This window comes from Cyprinodon variegatus, unplaced genomic scaffold, assembly GCF_000732505.1.
Source record: "Cyprinodon variegatus isolate N-32 unplaced genomic scaffold, C_variegatus-1.0 Scaffold807, whole genome shotgun sequence".
NCBI lineage: Eukaryota > Metazoa > Chordata > Actinopteri > Cyprinodontiformes > Cyprinodontidae > Cyprinodon > Cyprinodon variegatus.
Genome location: NW_015151260.1, coordinates 362837 through 381005, shown reverse-complemented (window position 1 = coordinate 381005; position 18169 = coordinate 362837). Strand labels below are relative to the sequence as shown.

At 45.0% G+C, this 18169-nt stretch overlaps 1 protein-coding gene across 1 annotated transcript in view; it reads left to right on the top strand.

The window, feature by feature from the left end:
- The first annotated feature begins 2347 nt into the window (after positions 1-2347).
- Positions 2348-18169, top strand: part of LOC107098745 (apolipoprotein B-100-like) — a 30724-nt gene continuing 14902 nt past the window's right edge. The window contains exons 1-22 of the mRNA XM_015396573.1: positions 2348-2411; positions 2817-2846; positions 3189-3301; positions 3369-3514; positions 4218-4365; positions 4791-4931; positions 5354-5478; positions 5550-5626; positions 5702-6158; positions 7211-7349; positions 7440-7586; positions 7698-7903; positions 9790-9997; positions 10068-10238; positions 10331-10534; positions 12197-12361; positions 12440-12645; positions 12737-12919; positions 13029-13159; positions 17058-17268; positions 17355-17527; positions 17609-17784. Of these exons, the coding sequence (XP_015252059.1) occupies positions 2357-2411; positions 2817-2846; positions 3189-3301; positions 3369-3514; positions 4218-4365; positions 4791-4931; positions 5354-5478; positions 5550-5626; positions 5702-6158; positions 7211-7349; positions 7440-7586; positions 7698-7903; positions 9790-9997; positions 10068-10238; positions 10331-10534; positions 12197-12361; positions 12440-12645; positions 12737-12919; positions 13029-13159; positions 17058-17268; positions 17355-17527; positions 17609-17784 (3612 nt within the window). The 5' untranslated portion in view covers positions 2348-2356. The remainder of the gene's footprint in view (positions 2412-2816; positions 2847-3188; positions 3302-3368; positions 3515-4217; positions 4366-4790; positions 4932-5353; positions 5479-5549; positions 5627-5701; positions 6159-7210; positions 7350-7439; positions 7587-7697; positions 7904-9789; positions 9998-10067; positions 10239-10330; positions 10535-12196; positions 12362-12439; positions 12646-12736; positions 12920-13028; positions 13160-17057; positions 17269-17354; positions 17528-17608; positions 17785-18169) is intronic.

Genomic DNA, 18169 nt, shown 5'->3' with positions numbered 1-18169 from the left:
CATCAGATCCCACAGATTAAAGTCACCATAATTCATCAGATCCCACAAGTCAAAGTCACTATAATCCATAGATGAGAGCAGGGACCATATAGTGAACCTTATAGTGAACTCATTAACTGACCGTTCAGAAAGATGATCACTGCTTTTTGCTCCGTTGGTCACATAACTCCTCCTCCACTGTGCAGTGCCTGCGCCATCTTTGTTATTAGTCGCCGCTGTTGGGTAGCGACAGCCTGTGGTGACAGCGGGCTGCTGTGACGGCTAATCCCATATTGATTTGAGAGGAGAGCTCTCCTGGCAAAGCATTCTGGGATATATCTGCTCCTCCAGTGACCATGGATGATCTACTTTTCAAGGTGCATTATGGGAAATTTTTAGTCCACTACTTTTACATCCACTAGACGTTTGGACACCCATTTAAAATGGCGTAACCACGTCATAGTGATTAGAGTGGACATTCGGACAGTCTATGTTCCAGAATAGTGTAACAAGAGGAGGAGGAGGAGAGTCTATCCATCAGCACCTGTGGTGAGATGGACCCCTTGGCAGAGGACAACGCTGGACCAAGGCTGGTAGGAGGAGCATCTGGCAGAGTTCATCCTGTCAGAGTCCAGGGAAGAGTGTCTGTCTCTGGGATCATCAAAATAAAAGCTGATTCAGGGTAAAATCGGACTGCAGCTCTTTAAACTAGAGGTGAGCCATACTGGGAGGTTTTAATCAATCCGATACCAATTAAATACAGGATCAGTATCGCCAATATCGATACTGATACTTTTTGCTTCCAAGCTTGGTGTATCATGGAACTGTTAAACTTTCTGCGTTTTTGTAATTTTTATTTTATTATAACAGTTCAACAATAATAATATTAATAATGTTATATTCATATAGTTTTTTTACTAATCCACCTCGTATATATTATATCTGTCAATCCTTATGTAATTTTGTTTGTATTGTGTGCACCTGCCTGTTTCTTTACTTCTATAAATGTCCCCGTCGTGGGATAAATAAAGGATTTGTTAATGTTAGCCCACTTTGATAACAGGTTTTAATGGGTTTATTCAAGGTCTTAATTAAACTTATGGCTCCAGTAATATATGACATATAACAGTTCATCTGACGGTGATCACTCTTATCTACCTAGATATTCTCTGGAGGTCTGAAACGCCTCTGTCAGTGACGTCTGTCTATTGTGTTTATATAAGCTTGTGGTGTTTCCACTGTATTTAACCTCAACCCATACAGCTGTTTTTTTCCTTTACAGTTTAAAATATAACCAAACGGCTCAGGAGCAGCAGCGTGGTTGTTTGTGTGTCGAGTGGAAAGAGAGTGGGCGGGGCCAGGCTGAGCCTGCTGAGCCAGTGAGGAGATGGGAGGGAGGAGCAGCAAACTGCAGTGACACAGACAGACTGGTGAATCTGCTGCAGTTAGTGCATGCAGGAGAGAATGAAAATTATTGATCTTGTTAAACGAATATTGTTTAATATCAATGCCCACGTTGGTATCGATAGTATCGATCCTTGGATTGATCCGCCCACCTCTACTTTAAACTGATCTCTGCATCGATAACCAATGTGTGGAAGTTGGAATGTATCAGAGCAGCCCGGCCTAATTCTGGACTTGATTCTGACAGAGAATCGGTGGGGGAGCTAAAGATTAGGGAAATGGTACAGAGACCTTCCAGTCTCAAAGAGCCAAAGATCATTAATGCAGATAAAAATAAGGCTGTTGGACGAAGGTGTGATGCTGCTTTAAACATTTTCCTGATTTTTGATTCCAGATTAAATGAGATCAAAGTCTAAAGACACACAGATCATTCAAAGTTTTCTTTCCTAAAGATCTTTTGAATCTTTTGAGCCCATTTCAAATATCTCACAAACAAAGTGACATGAAAAAGGACTTCCAATGAAACCTACAGGGGTGTGATTACTTTTGGATTGAGTTAGCTTCCCAGGAGGGCATATCTGGTGATCATGCTAAAGCAGCCTACCTGGAGGCAGCACAGTTGAGGCCTGACCGGTCCAAAGGGCCTGAGCAGAACTGGCAGCTTCAAACAGTGCAATGGGGGTTTGTTGATAAGATCTGTTCCCAGAGGTCTCAGCAGAAGATGGTTCTTTGGACTTTTTATGGGATAAAATCCCTGAAAAGGATAGTTTTTTGGAGAGTTGCAGAACAACAGGAAGCAGAACCTTTAAGCTTATTTCCAAACCAGATTGGATCAATGCAGGTTACAGTTTGACCTTTGCATAGTCTGATATCACTGCTGTTCAGCAAAACAGCAGAGAGCAGGAGGAGCTTAGAAAGGCATTAAGAGGAGCTGATGCTGCAGTCCAGCCTCTGAAGATCGGTCCGGCCGGCCATGGCTTACAGTCCGCTGTGTCTGTTTCTGCTGCTGAGCAGCTACGCTCTGGCACGTAAGTTTTTACCTTCACTAACAGAAACACCCGCACAGGTTCCTCGTCTCGATTTAACTTTTGGTCAGAACAGGAGGAAATCACCATAGCAACCAGTGTCTCAGCATTTTCTGGGCCTCTGGTTGGTTCGTTAGTCTGCAGCCTCCTCTTCCTCTGATGGACCTTCAGTGGGACCTCAACATTCCTCCATGTCTGGTTTAGCATCAGTCTTCCTGCTTTAACTCTGAATACATTTTTAAAACCCTCTAAAGGAAGCTCAGCCAACTGCAGCCTCAGCGTCTGGTCACTGAGCCAAAGAGAATAGAACCGACCCAAATGTGTTCGATGCATCTGACTGTTTTTCGCTGGACCTTAACTTTCATCTCAGCTCCATCATTTTAATCCTGTTTATCCTTTTGTTTTCAGAGGATGTCCAGGAAACGGCTTCATGTCCGAGTAAGTTCCCAAGCACAGCACACACTGCATGAATCTGTGGTTCTGACAGGGTCTGGTTCAGGAGCTGACTTAATGCAAGCAGGCAGAAATCTGCTGATGGATCAATGCTGCTCTCTGAACTCGGCCTGTTTGCTGAGATAGCAGCAGGATCTGATGGACCTATATAGTTCCTGCCTCAGAGGGGTTCAAAGGTGGGCTGTCCCAGGATGACAGGAGGACCGACCGGTCTGTTGACCCATGATGCAAGGCTAGGGATGCACAGGAGGGCATGAGGTCGCCTGTAAGGGTTTGACTCAACCATGCATTCAAGGCGAACATGCAGACACTGTTGTCTCATTGCAGTGGCTTCAAGATTCAAGGCCCAAAGGAAATACGTGTACCAGTACGTCGCAGACAGCCGAAATGGAGTGGTCGGTTCTGCCGGCCTGCAAAACGGCCTTAAAGTCACTTGTGAGGTAAGAAGCAGTTGAGCTGATAGCAGCGTCTATCTGAGGTCCCCTCTCTGATCCATGGTGTCTGCAGGTGGAGATCCAGATCCCCCAGATGTGCAGGTTCATCATGGTCACCAGGGACTGCTCTCTCAGCGAGGTGTCCACCATGGATGGTCAGCCTGAGCCGTTCTACAGCCCGGCGCCTGGCTCCGACGTCTTCAGAGCCAGCATGGAGAAGTCAGTACATAATCATGCAGGAACAGAACATTAACTGAGGATTCTCAGGATCCATGAGGAGGGGTAGGAAGAGCTGTTTGGTTGCTCTTCGTTTCTCAGAGCAAAGGTGTCATCCCTGCAGGTTGGATGATACCAACAGCAACCTTACTGATGCTCGAATGAGACATGTTAACCCGGTAATATAGGAACTTACTCTAAAGAGGATGTTCTGTTTTAGTTTTCCAGGGGAGAAAACCAACCTCATTGGTCCAAGAATAGAAGAGGATCAGAACCAATGACATAGAATCAGGCTTAGAGATGATAGGACTGGGTGAAAGGCAGTGGTCAGAAACATGGTCCATGTGCAGAAATTTGAGGAATCTTTGCCGCTCCTCATGGACATGGCAAGGACGAGGAAGTCAGAAAACAGGAAGTAATGCTGGACGACTGATAACAAAGGCTTTCAATAATCTGGCTGCATCTACAAGTTTGGGGCTTACTTAAGAAGGAGGACCACAGGTGGACTGAATGGGCAATCAGAGCAAGGGTAAGACAGTAATGGGAATGACGAGGCCAGTTTAATGAATATCTTAAGCAACAGGACTGCAGCTCTGCCAGACCTATTATTTCAGAAGGTTTTGGTTATCTGTGTCAGTCCAGCTTAATTGTGGTTTGTGTTTAAAACGATGGTAAAAAGGTCATTAAATGCAGCGTGTTTCTGCAGGAGTCCTCTGAGGGTCATAGTCCACTCAAACAGCCATGTGGAGGTCTACCCTGAGGAAGACGAGCCTGTCAACATCCTCAACATCAAGAGAGGAATCTTCTCTGCCTTCATGGTGCCCATCATGGAGGACGGACAGAGCAGTCTTATGGTTAGAGTCCCATAGTGACACCGGAGCTTAAAGTTATAGTGGAGGATTTTCAGAAATTTTAGGAAAGATCCGCCCTCTCCACTTAAGAAAAAGAAAGGCACATCCACAAAAATGTACCTGCTCCCAAGAAGGAATGCCTTTTAAACAAGTGTGAGAGTGTGCACGAGCACATTTCTCCAAGTGCACCCTCTGTTTAATAGTTGCTGTTTTACTTTCCAAAAGAAAATCTGCAGTTTCTCCACTATGTCCTTACGTAAGCATATCACCAGAATGACTGACAGTTAGGAGGACCACTGATTTGGCTGATCCACCCGGAAGGAGCATCCTCCACTACACCTTTAATCTAGTTCAGATTAAACCAGATGAATATGCAGTGAGATGGTGTAAGTGAGCACTGAGCTGATCTGAGTTGGTGTTTTCTCCAGAGCACCATCCATGGGCGCTGTCTGACAGCACACACTCTTCATTCCAGCCAGGAGGTTCGTCTCTCCAGAGACCTGTCCCAGTGTGACCAGTTCTACGGCAGGAAGCCCACCAGTAGCCCAGTAGCTCTGCTGCAACAGCTGGTGAGGAGCTGCTTCCAAAGTTTTGGTCCTGCTGCAGATGTTCAGGTAGAAATATCTTAGCGTCTGCACCAAGGTTTAGGATGAAAGCAGTTGGAGCCCCTCAGGGTGGGGCGGCACCCTGAGGGGCAACAATCATTTAGAGTCCAGAGGGTCAGGATGATCATCCATCCATCCATCCTCCACCCTCAGCCCACTGTAACCATGGTAACCACAGCCACGGTGACTCTGCAGAGAGGAACGCTGAAAAGTGGACAGTCCCCTTGTTTAAGTTGTCTTCTTGTCTGTCCACACCAGTCCATAAGGTGCGAGGGTCAATGGAGCTGCTGAAAAGCAGCCGCTGGGAGGAGTTCTTCCTGCTGCTGCTTTCTGGCTGCTCTGTGCAGAAATTACGACTAACTTAGACTCTAATTTCCTGGTTTCAGCAACACCCCATCTCCAAACTCATCAGCAGCTCTCAGAGCTGCAGATATCTGTTGGATAGCCGGGGGACACACGTCAGCACGGCCTCATGCACTGAGACGCACCGATACCTCCCCTTCTCCCACGGGTGAGGGTGGATCATGGCACATGTTTCCGTACGCCGCTGAAGGTTTCTGACCTCCTGCTTTTCTGTCGCAGGGAAAATGGAATCTCATCTGTGGTAAAGCAGGATCTTAACTTTCAAAGTGTGAAAAGGATCAGTAGCAGAGGTTTTGGTGAGCTTTCATGATTGGCAGCAGTCCCATTTTTGTTTTAATTTGGGAACTAAAACTTGAAGTCTTTGTCCTCAGATGTTGAGCCCCGGCAGGCAAAGCCTCTACACTTTGATGAACCGGATGATAAAACCGTAATCCGCACCAAGGAGGACATTCTGAGCATCCTGCAGGAGCTGGTAGCGCTAGCGAGCACAGATCAAGGCCAGAAGAGGACCAGCCTTTTCCACCAGCTGGTGTCCAGCATGAGGTCCCTGAGGAATGAGACTCTCAGCCAAACAGTAGCTGAGATGGTACGAGTGTCCAAGTGGCTGACCTTCCAGGCTCTGTTCCAGTGCGGAACGGCAGAATGCACCAGTGCCATCCTGCAGGTCATCTGGACCATAGAGGGGGTCTCACTGGAGGTAGATGCTCTGGTCTACCTGCTGGGTCTGCAGGCCAATCCTGATGCAGCACGTGTGCGAGATATGCTCAGCATGGCTCAGTACAAACAGAGCAAAGCCATCATGTATGCGCTGGCAAACACGGTGAAAAGGTGAGTAAAGGCCTCAGCAATAGATGCGTTTAAAGTTCATGGTCACAGTCACAGCGTTTCCTGCCCTCACAGCTACGAAAACAAATTGATGTTGTTTTGTTCTCCTAATCTAGTCTTAAAGTCTTGCTGCTTGTGGTCTGAAAACATCTGGAAAGAACTTTTTTTTGTAGGAAACGCAGAACATATGATTTCCTCCTTCATTAGGGGTGTAGAAATCTGTCCAGGGATCTGGAATGTCATGATAACCATGCTGGGTCAGATACTTGTCTAGTAACCATAGATTATCGCTACCTTTCAAGGTGCATTGTGGGAAATTGTGAGTACACAACTTTTTCATCGCCAAGACATTTGGAAACTCATTTAAAATGGCGTAACCAATATATAGTAACAAACTCAAAACGTAGGGCCCAGAATTCAAGCAAGACAGATGGTGGAACATTTAGAGTATGCTACAAAACTCTCTTTAATAAAAGCTCATGTATAATCTGCTGTTGTTGAAAACATACAGCGTAAATAGGAAACGGGAACAGGTGGATCTGATGAGGAACAGGGCAGAGCTAGACAGGTGAAGGAAATGAGCAATCAAGCCAGCCATCAGCGCCAAGATCATGACATATAGTGATCAGGGCGCACATTCGGACACGGCCTTGGTAGACCTTAGCATGTTGAGCTTACATTAACCGCCCATCACCCTGGGATACAAGATTTCAGCTACAAATGCAAATAAACTTCACAAACCGTTTAAATAGTTAATTATTAAACAATATAAAGTTATGCTGTGAATATGAGGTGACCCTATGACATCATCAGACCTGTTGTTTCTCTAAATATTAACATGCTAACACTCTCAGCTCATCATTCTGAACTGGAAGATGGTTTGAAACTTGAAATCTGTTGTACAACCCAAAAATGTTGTAAATCACAACATTTAACCTTTCCACATGCTATCCAAAGCTAATGATGCTACTGATGCTAATGCTAGTTATAGTTAGGTTTAGCATCTGGGACCTGATACATAAAGTGGTTCTGAAGCAGCTCTGCTTTGTGGACAGGTTCTACAAAGGAGGAGTAACTCCAGAGATCAAGGAGGTGTCAAAGTTCATGGAGATGATCTTAAACGAGTGCTCGGAGGACAACCGCGACTCTGAATCCCCTTCAGATCCTCAGGAGGAGGCCTTTCTCGTACTCAGAGTGAGATGTTTCACCAGCCTTTGCAATGTTTCACCAGATTACGGAAGTTTTGTCCGGTTCTTAGTGGAGTTTTCTTTTCCTCACCTGCAGGTTGTTGGTGTCATGGGTCGGGCTATGCAGGACGTCAGTCCATCGCTCATCTCCTCTATCCTGGGATGCATGAAGAAAACTAATATACCGTTATCAAACCAGAAAGCAGCCATCCAGGCCTTCAGGCTGATGGAGATCACTGATGAGGTGGCTTCTTCTAATTCACATGATGACATCACTGTGACATCACCGTAACACTGGCTGAGGCTACTATTGTTATCAGACCTCTGAGTGGTTTTTATATTTGGCCCGGCACAGATTCGGCGTTCCCTCCTGGAGGTGTACCGGGACCCTCAGAGTTCAGCTGACAAACGTCTGGCAGCCTACATGGTTCTGATGAAGAACCCGGACCAGTCCGTCATCAGAGAGATTACAAATGCTCTAAGAGATGAAAAGGATGAGCAGCTGAAGAGCTTCGTGATCTCCCACCTGCACAACATCCACAGCTCTGATGAAAATCCTGAGTGAGCATTTAGGTCCACCCTGGACAGGTCACCAGTCCATCGTAGGACACAGGCACAAAAAGTCACACAACCATTCACGCCCACACTTACACCTAAGGAGAATTTAGAGAAGCCAGTTAACCTAACAGTCCAGTTTTTTACTGTGGGAGGAAGCCAGAGTACCCGGAGAGAACCCAGGCATGCTCAGGGAGAACATGCAGACCCCATGCAGAAAGACCCTGTGTTTCCTGACAGGAGTTGAACCCAGGACCTTCTTGCTGCAGGGGTCAGGCAAACCATCTAGAGGGGGAAGCACAGCTTTGCTGGCACTGTTTTCAGTGGGAGGGAGCTGCTGACCCTGAATGATCGAAACATCGCTGGACAGTGGAAGGAATACACGCCTTCCATGGTGGAAGAAGAGATGGGGGCTGAGAGCCACATTTGTTCATCACCCACGTTGAATTCACAGTGGCTTCCTGAGTATCTCTAGATATTGTCAGGCTATCATGGCTGATTTGCCTCTCCAACATTGCTTGGAGGTCAGGGACAGTGGCCCCTGGATAGGCAGACTGGGGTGGTGGTCCCTCCAGCATAAGAAGGGGGGCCAGAGGGTGTGTTCTAACTACAGGAGGATCACACTCCTCAGCCTGCCTGAAGGCCTATGTCAGGCTGCTGGAGAGGAGAGTCTGATGGAGGAACCTCGGCTTCAAGAGGAGCAGTGTGGTTTTCTCCTGGCCCTGGAACAGTGGAGCAGCTCTGTACTCTCTACAGACTGCTTGAAGGTTACCCATCTAGGCCATATTTGTTTAGTGGGTTTTAAAAAGGGATTCAAATGTGTCCCTAATGGGAGTAGGGGTCCCTTTACTATGGGCCATACGGTCTCCATACAAGAGGAGCAGGAGTCTGGTCCATATCGCTGGCATTCACTTGGACCTGTTCCCAGTGCATTTTGGACTCTGACAGAGCTACCATCTGTTAGCGGTGCAGTCAAGGGGGTCTGGTTTGGTGACCAGTGGATTTCCTCCCTGGAGACTTTTCCACTTCAGGTTGGAGGACTTTAGTAACTTGGTGTCCTGTTCACTGATAAGGGGAGACTGGAAGTGGAGATCCATAGACGGATCGGTGCTGCTGCTTTAATCCAGACACTGCTCCTTCTGCTGTGGTTCAGAGAGCTGAGAGAAAAGGCAAAGCTCTGATTTAGCAGTCGGTCTACGTTCCTACCCTCACCTATGGTCATTAATCTGGATCAGGACCCAAAGAACCAGATCCTGGATCCAAGCTTCCTCTGCAGGGAGGCTGAGCTTTCCCTCAGAGAGAGGGTGAGGAGTTGGGTCATCAGGGAGAGGCTCAGAGTAGAGCTGCTTCTCCTCCAGAGGAGTCAGCTGAGGAGGATCAGGCATCTTAATCAGACACCTCCTGGACGCCTCCCTCTGAGGGGTTCTAGTGACATCCTACCAGGAGGAGGAACAGAAGAAGGACGAGGTGACGACCAGGACACCATGGCAGGACTTTGTCTCTCTGCTGGCCTGGAGTGCCTCAGGCTTCCCCCACCAGGAAGTCTGGGAGTCTCTGCTGAGGCTGATGCCCTAAAGATCCAGTCCACGATGAAGCGAAATAATAAAAACAGGAGTAAATCTTTATAAATATGAAACACAAAAAGAATAATGACATTTTCATTATAGATACATTACCCTAAACTCAGGTCTGTCTGGACCTCCAGGATACCTTGACAGGTTTCCTCTGTCTTTTCATTTAATTAGCTGTTTAGTAAATAAACCTTTGGCCGATTGAGGAAGTATCTAATCTTTAATGGGTTCTGCTTCCTGTTCAGTCCAGTTAGTTTTGTCTTCATATGCTTCTTTGTAAAGTAATGAGAAAATGATTTAACGTCACTCTCCTGTCTCCAGAATTAAGGAGCTCATTGAGACATTATTGAGGGACAAACTCACCACCACAAACACTGAGTTCAACCGTTTGTCAAAGAACTACAAGCTCAGCTCCCAGCTGGGCTCCATCCAGAGCAGCGTCATCTTTGATGGCAGGAACACCCTGCCAAAGGAGCTGAAGCTGGAGGCCGCGTTGAAGGCCTTCCATCAAAGCTATGACCTGTTTGAGGTTTGATTAGATCTTTTCTTCATGATGTACCAACAGTAGGAACGACTTTCACCAACAGCCCTCCTTGTAGGTCGGACTTGAAGGAGCGGGATTTGAACCAACTGTCGAGGCTCTTTTTGGGAAGAAGGGCGTCCTTCCTGAAACCTTCTCCAGACTCATAAATTTTGCAGGCGAAGGTGCTCCAATGTTTCGAGAACTTCTGGAAAGGATTTCAGGAAGACAAAGCAAGAACAGGAGACAGGTGGTGGTGCCTTTGGATCCATTGTCTCGAAAAATGAATTGGATCCTTTATGAAGACGGTTTGTGAAATAAATGCTGCGGGTATCTCCTCAGGTTCCAGAAGATCACCTGACGGCAATCATAAACCACTTCCAGAAGCTCCTTCAGGATGCTCGGTTCTCTGCAGCTCCAGAAGCCACTGCCTTTCTCAGACTTCTGGGAAATGAAATTGGATACATGAAGATGAGCGAAATAAGACAAATGTTGGAGACTCTATTCATGTACCTCCATGTTTTTATCCGCGTAATACCTTCACAGGTTAGACTTGTTTTCTGTTGTCACCTTCAGCTTATTCATAGCATTCATTTTAAGTCCTGCAGAGTTTTGGACCTATAATCATGAAATCGATGAATTATCCAAACTAAGATGATCTAAATAGGAACATTTGCATAGAGTTGAAAAACAATCCGAAATGTGGGAGAAAAGAAATGGAAAGTAATCCTGAAATTATACTTTAAGAGCCGCTGTCGGTACAAGATCTGCTCGGGGCCCCGCACCTTCTTATGACGTCACCATTAGGCTACTCCACTCGGACAAACCGTATTGCACCCGTTTCTTAAGAATCAGATCTTTTATGGAGTCTCAACATATCATTACCTATATTTGCTCTTATTTTACATTTTATCAGCCATCCAAAGTAGCCGAATGTAGAAAACAACCATTGTCAGTCTTGAAGGAAAGTAGCCTACTGCCTTCTAAGATAGACTGAGCTCTGCCATTTAATCAAGGAGACACAAAAAGTCTCAGAGCTTCCTCTTCTTTTTATTCAGATCTGAGGTCAGAGGAGGAAAAATGGAACATCTTACAATGAGTTTCATGGAGATTTTAGATGAAGAAAACAGTTATTCTACTTGTAGAAAATAAACGGCTGTTGTTGACAGAAAGTTTAAAGTAGTGTAGCCTAATATGGCTAACTGATCGAGCTAAAAGAGGCTAACCTGTTAGCTACTGAGCACAGCTAGCCAAAGCGCTACCCAGCTCACCCCCTTTAAGCATGATCTAACAGTTAGTTTGTTCACAGGAAATAGATTTTTTCGGTTGTGTTATCAATCAGGTAAAACTCGGCACAAGCTAATGCTACAGATGCTCCTGACTTGGCACACGCTAACGCTACAGATGCCCCTGACTCGGCACACGATAACGCTACAGATGCTCCCCACTCGGCACAAGCTAACGCTACAGATTCTCCTGACTCGGCACACGCTAACACTACAGATGCTCTCGACTCAGCACACGCTAACGCTACAGATGCTCCCGACTCGGCACACGCTAACGCTACAGATGCTCCCGACTCGGCACACNGCACACGCTAACGCTACAGATGCTCCCGACTCGGCACACGCTAACGCTACAGATGCTCCCGACTCGGCACACTAGCGCAACAGATGCTCCCGACTCGGCACACGCTAACACTACAGATGCCTCTGACTCGGCACACGCTGACGCTACAAATGCTTCAATTCAAAATGTCAGAAATGGCGTTGAGTTCCAGGTTTTATTCAGCAGCCCAACAAAGCCTTGTTTTTGTTTAGAGCACATGCAAATAGAAACGGATAAATGGGTACACCCCTCTGGAATGGGGGTCGTTTGGCTTCTTTGTTAGCCTGCAATGCCCCATACCTGTCTATGTCTCTGAAAGGGGGGTCATTAAAGGGAATTGTTGGTCTGGCTGAACAGACAAGCTCCTCTGCTCTCCTGTACAGGGGCTGGTGCTGCGATGATAGCGGGAAGGGACCCTTGGATTTAATCTTACAATCTTACTTTCAGCTATGAAGAACCAATCAAAAAGAAGTTCTTGATTTAGGATGTAAAACGAAACTTTTAGAAGTAGCAAGTTCGAACATTCAAACATTTGCTGCACCCTTTCCTCCAGGGGATCCTGTTTAAGCAAACATCTCTCTGCTTCTTATGCACCATAAGGCCTTCTTAAAGCTGACCTCCAGCACTGAAAACGAGATGTTTTTCCACTACATCTTCATGGACACGTCCTTCTCTCTACCCACTGCCTCTGGTCTTCCTCTCAAGTTTTCCTTGTCTGGAGTGTTGGCCCCTGGTGCCAGAGGAGGCCTGACAGCCTCAGCAGAGGTAAGTTAGTCTTTCTCCCTCGTTGGAAGGCAGTTCTGGTTCTTCATGCTTTTACAAGCTCCTTTCTTTTCCCTGCAGACCGATGTGTCCTTCAAGCCTTCAGTAGGGTTGGAACTGATCACCCAAATGGGTGTGCACCTCCCAGACTTTGTGGAAACAGGAACTGAGATGCACAGCAGTCTGTACCATGAGAGCTCATTTAATGCCAGAGTAAGTGTGAAGAAGAACCAGATGAAGCTGTCCATCCCTGCTCCAACGTCCAGCAGCCAGCTGCTTAGCATCAGGTCAGCAGTAGCTTTGATGGGTCACACCAAACTCTTCCCTTGGATGCTCACTCGGTCTTCACTCTTTTTTTATCTTGGTCTCTGGATGCAGGAATCAGCTGCTGTCCGTCTCCTCCGGCCAAACCAAGCCGCTACCGTCGCTGGTAGAAAATCAGGTGGACTCCACAGACTGCCAGCCTCTGATCACAGGACTCAACCTGTGCACCGTGGTCAGATACTCCAACGCTTCCTCCGTGGAACAGGCTCCTTATTTCCCTCTGACTGGAGAAGCTCTGTAAGAGGAGCCATGTTTGCTTTTTACTGAAGAAATCCTTTGGTCTGTGCAATTTAAACATTAACCTACAGCGGGGTCAAAGTGAAGGAAATGTTTTCCTTTGTTTAAGGTTTGCTGTTGAGGTCCAGCCCACGGGGAAAGTTTCCAAGTTCGTGGCCACCATCAGCGACGAGACTGTGAGGGAGGGTAAAAGGGGCCGAACAAAAGTGGAGACGCTGAAGCTCAGCCTCAGGACAGAAGGTGTGGCTCCACCATGAGATGTTAGAAGGAGGTCAAAACTCAAACGTTTGGTGAAAAAAATGATCTCCTTTTAATTCCCTTTACCCTTTAACTGATTTATGAGTGCTGACTTTCATCCGTCCAGGCCTCAGAGCTGCGAGGATCCACCCTTTCCATTATAAAAAAGATATATATCCATTATCTTGTTTATTTGGATTTGGATTTGCTGATTCATACTAAGATGAGTTTCAGAAAAGGTTTAGAAAAGTTAGCAGGAGTCGCGTCTGACCTGAGAATAAAACCATCTACGGCATTAAATCCTTTCAAGGAAGATTATGACTAAAATATGTCGCCCTTAATTATATAGCCCTATATTCACATCCCAGCAAAAATATAGTTTACTGTTTTTCCCCATGATTAAACTTTTCATGGTAAAAGATGTATTTGCTGAGAATTAAAAAAGAATATAAATATATCAGAGAAAAGGTCAAAACAGTCAAAAAATAGACTCTTCGTGTCTACAAAGTAGAAATTAAATGATTAACCTGAGCTCCTAAATGCAAAAATCTTATTATGAGTAAAAAATAAACGATCAATCTCAATGCAAAATGTTAAAATCATAATACAAACATGTTTCACACAAGTTCAGCTCTTCAGAATTAGGGTCAGTCAAAGCTCATCTGACCAGGTGGAGGTTTAATATCAGCGCTCCGCTTCCCCAACGGTAGCTGAGATAATAACCCCATCATTGGAGCTCTGAAATATGAAACACAACAACTAAAACAGCTGCAAAGTACGAGTGTCTAAGTGGGAGCGGGTCGTTTGGAATGAAATTATAGTTCTCATACATCTAGACTCTTTCTCAGTGATTATTTCATAACATTCTGTGTTATTTCCAACTATAATGTCTTTGTAACGATATGTGGAGACCTTCTCAACCTTTCTGCTGGGATTGAATTAGAGAAAGACAAACTCTATCTTTCCAGAGCAGGGCTGGACAACATGACATGACAGAAAGTTAAAATCAATCCACTGGACTTTGTTTCCAAGTTTAAAGACGTTTCTCTTCCATCCAGGAAGTAGTACAGTAGCCCAACAAAGCCTTGTTTTAGTTTAGAAAATATGAAAATAGAAACAGATGAACAGGTCCACCCCTTTGGAATGGGGGTCGTTTGGCCTCTTTGCTAGCCTGCAATGCCCCATACCTGTCTATGTCTCTGAAAGTGGCGTCGTTAAAGGGAATTGTTGGCCCGGCTGAATGGGAGAGGTCTTCTGTTCTCCTGTGAAGGGGTTGGGGCTGCGATGATAGCGGTAGGAATCAAATCATGCGTCTGTGGAGAGGTCAGTGGCGGCCGGCCCATAGGGGGAGCTGGGGCACCGCCCTCCCTGATAAGAAGAGAGAAACGTAAAATATATTTTTAGAAATTAACTCATAAATGTCAGTTGTACTCTCTAGAGTGTGTACCTATAAGCAAAACAAATTATATAAACTACATTTCCCTATCTACTGTCATTAATTTGTGGATTTCCACAGACAGACTCCTACCGTCTCTGTTCTGGGGGCTGTGATCAGACAGCCCCACATTTGCAGAGAATCTGTCAATCATGTACTATTGCTAGGTGAATTTAATGGCCAATCAGCGTCTCGGAATTTTATGGTCTTGGGGCGCTGAAAATACTGCACTTTAACAGGCTTCTGAACCCAAGCGCAGGTGCAGACAATTAGAGGGAAGATGGCGAATGTAACGAACGAGATGCAGCTTCCACCAAATTCGGTGAGATCCTTATTTATCTACCGGTTTGCCAGAAGAACATCCCTGTTGTAGGATATGAACATTTCATGTCATGGTTATTGTGACTGTGACGAATCCACCTCGTCGCTTTAAACAACCTCTCTAACTTTGCGCGCCACACACACATTCCTGTTATACTGTGTTTGTGAGGACCAATACACTCGCGCTGAGACCAGTAGCTCCATGAACTTAAAACACACAAGCTGTCCTGGTTACCTGCTGGCGTATTGAGGGTGCACACTTAATATTTCAGTGGGGTTAGCCGTGTGTGTGTGTGTGTGTGTGTGTGGGTATGTGGGGGGTGTGGGTGTGTATGTGTTTATGCTACGGGGCCTTTTCATCTTCAGTCTGGCTGCGTCTTTGCTGGGTTCAAACCCAGTTTGGTGTAATTGAATAAGTCAATGAATCTGTGTAAAAGAATTAAGTTGTAAAAATTATTTGTTTGTTTTTGTACATCAATTGTTTGTGGAGGTAATATATGGAAAAAACTGATTAATGAGAAGAAATCAGAAATAAGAGAGCCTGAGGTGAGGGGCTTAAACTATTTAATGAGGGCTGTGGGAAGAAAAGCGGCAATTTTTGTTTTCTGTTTCTTTGTTTCATTGCTGGTAACTGGAGGGAGGCTGAGGCCCAGAGGATCTTGTATATGTTTAGTTTCTTTTGCACCCTGTTTTGAGTTTTTGAGCACAATAAATCACCAACACCGGTAACCCGACTGAGCCTGGATTCTTGGAGGCCAAAGAACCCCGTCACAGTGACCCAAATCATCACTGTTACTGTTATTATATAGTAAATTAAATCATTACTGTTAAATTGTATGTATTGTCCAATTGTTTATTTGAATTCTTATTCCGGATTATTTGGAGACATACACTAGGCTATATCAGCCCCACCAAAAATATTTTTCACCAGCCGCCACTGGGAGAGGTTGTTTGGTTTCTCCAATATAAAGATCAGAGCATTCCTCACTGCATTTAACTGCAGACACCACTCTGCTCAGATTAGGTCTTTAGGATGAACTAGTCTCTGTTTAAGGGTCTGTTTGGTTTGAAATGTTCTGGGATTTTGTATTTGGAGAAAATCCTCTTGAGTTTTTCAGAGACTCACAACATATGGGATGGAGATCTTTTTGCATTTAATCTTCTCATTGTTATGTTCTGCTGTGTGTCTTTTAGATTTCCTTGTCCGTTTCTTTTTGCATGTTTACTAAACAAAAACAAAGCTTTGTTGGGCTACTGTATAAAACCTGGAACTCAACGCTATTTCTGACTTTTGGAATTGAAAGAGCTTCCTGGATGGAAGAGAAACATCTTCAACCTTGGAAACAAAGTCCAGTGGATTGTTTTTTTTTTTTACTTTTTCAGAATTACTATGAATCTTCATCAGCATCCTGCCAATGTGTTTTCTTTTTCTTTGCAAAGAAAATGAAATGCCAACTAAGTGAAATCCATCAATCTCCATTTGTTTAACTAGACTGTAGAGTTAAATTCCTTTCTACCACAACACATGGTACAGTTAGATCACCCGACCAGAAGCAGCCCAGTTCAGGTGTGACATCATTCTGGATCCGAGCTTTGATTTCAGGAACAAACAGGACGTTTCTTTATCCAGCAGTTCTCCCACATGTCAGTAGCTGTTAATGAAACCTTAGAGCTAAAAACACAAATCTAAGATGTCTTCATGAATCATTGAAATCATGATTATACAGACATTTATATGGTTTGACACTGACGGCCTCTAGGGGTCGTGTCAAATACTCTGACAATTACTGTTTTAATGTCATGATCACCCCATAATGGAGCTCTGTGAGTTTTAGCTTTACTTCCATAAACCAAACAGACTGTTTGAAATAGAAAGATTATAATCTGTGAAAATCCTGAGTAGTGAAGCTGTGAGCTGAAGATGGTGGGGAAGCTGTTAGAGTCGCCTGGATTACATTCATCCTAACCGTGTAATCTGTGCTAATAAGTTCAAACGTTAAAGTCCCAGATTAACAGATTTTAGCTGAACACTAACTACAGAAATGCACAACTGGCCCTAATGAAAGATCAAATAAGCAAAACCATGAAGCTTAAATATAGCTTTGTCTCCATAGTTTAGTGATGAGTTTGGTTGTCTGCGTTTAGGTGAAGAGCCAATGGAGGCTGCAGCATCGGTCAAATATAACCACCATAAAAACTCCATCTCCTCCGAGCTGCTCATTCCTGACTGGGACCTGGAAGCTGGCGTCAGCCTGGATGTGACCAGAAGTGATGGAGACAGGAGGAAGATGAGAGGTTTCACTATTAATGTGAGCAACAAGAACATCCCGCAATTGACTTTAGTGGGACGTGCGAGGTCAGTCATCAAGAACTTTATGAATCAACCAATGAACAGATCGCCCTCCTTTGTCTAAGCTCCCATATTACATTGTCTAAATGTAGACATGAAATGATGAAGGAGATCATGCTGCAGCTCCAGATGGACATTCCCTCTCTGAAAATGGATGCATCTGTCACTACGATCCTAAGGAAGGATGAAAATGTTCTGGTGGACTTCGAATCAGCCCTTCAACTTCCTAATGCTTCATACCTTCAGAAGGCATCTCTAAAATATGGTAGAACATCTGCTGTTTATTTAGTCTGACACCTGTTATTATCTCTGCTGCTCAACATCTCTTATAACTTGTTTTTCTCAGATGATCATAAATTTCAGGTAGAACTGAATACAGATCTAAATGCAGAGATAAAGAAAATGATCCCAAACGGAGAAGAACATCAGAGGAATCTCCAGAAGCTCGTTGATGAAATCTTGGATCAGAAAGTCGCAAAGACTGACATGAAACTACGACACATCGTCACCAAAGGGATCCAGGTTATAGTGGATGAAGATGGATGGATTGATGATGGATGGAAGATGGATGGATGGTTGGATGATGGATGGATGGATGATGGATGGATGATGGTTGGATGGATGATGATGGATGGATGGATGATGGTTTGATGATGGATGGATGGATGGATGGATGATGGATGGTTTGATAATGGATGGATGGATGATGGTTGGATGATGGATGGATGATGTTTGGATGATGGATGGATGGATGATGGATGGATGAGGGATGGATGATGGTTGGATGGATGGATGATGGATGGATGATGGATGGATGATGGATGGATGGATGATGGATGGATGATGGATGGATGATGGATGGATGATGGTGGATGGATGATGGATGGATGATGGATGGATCATCGCC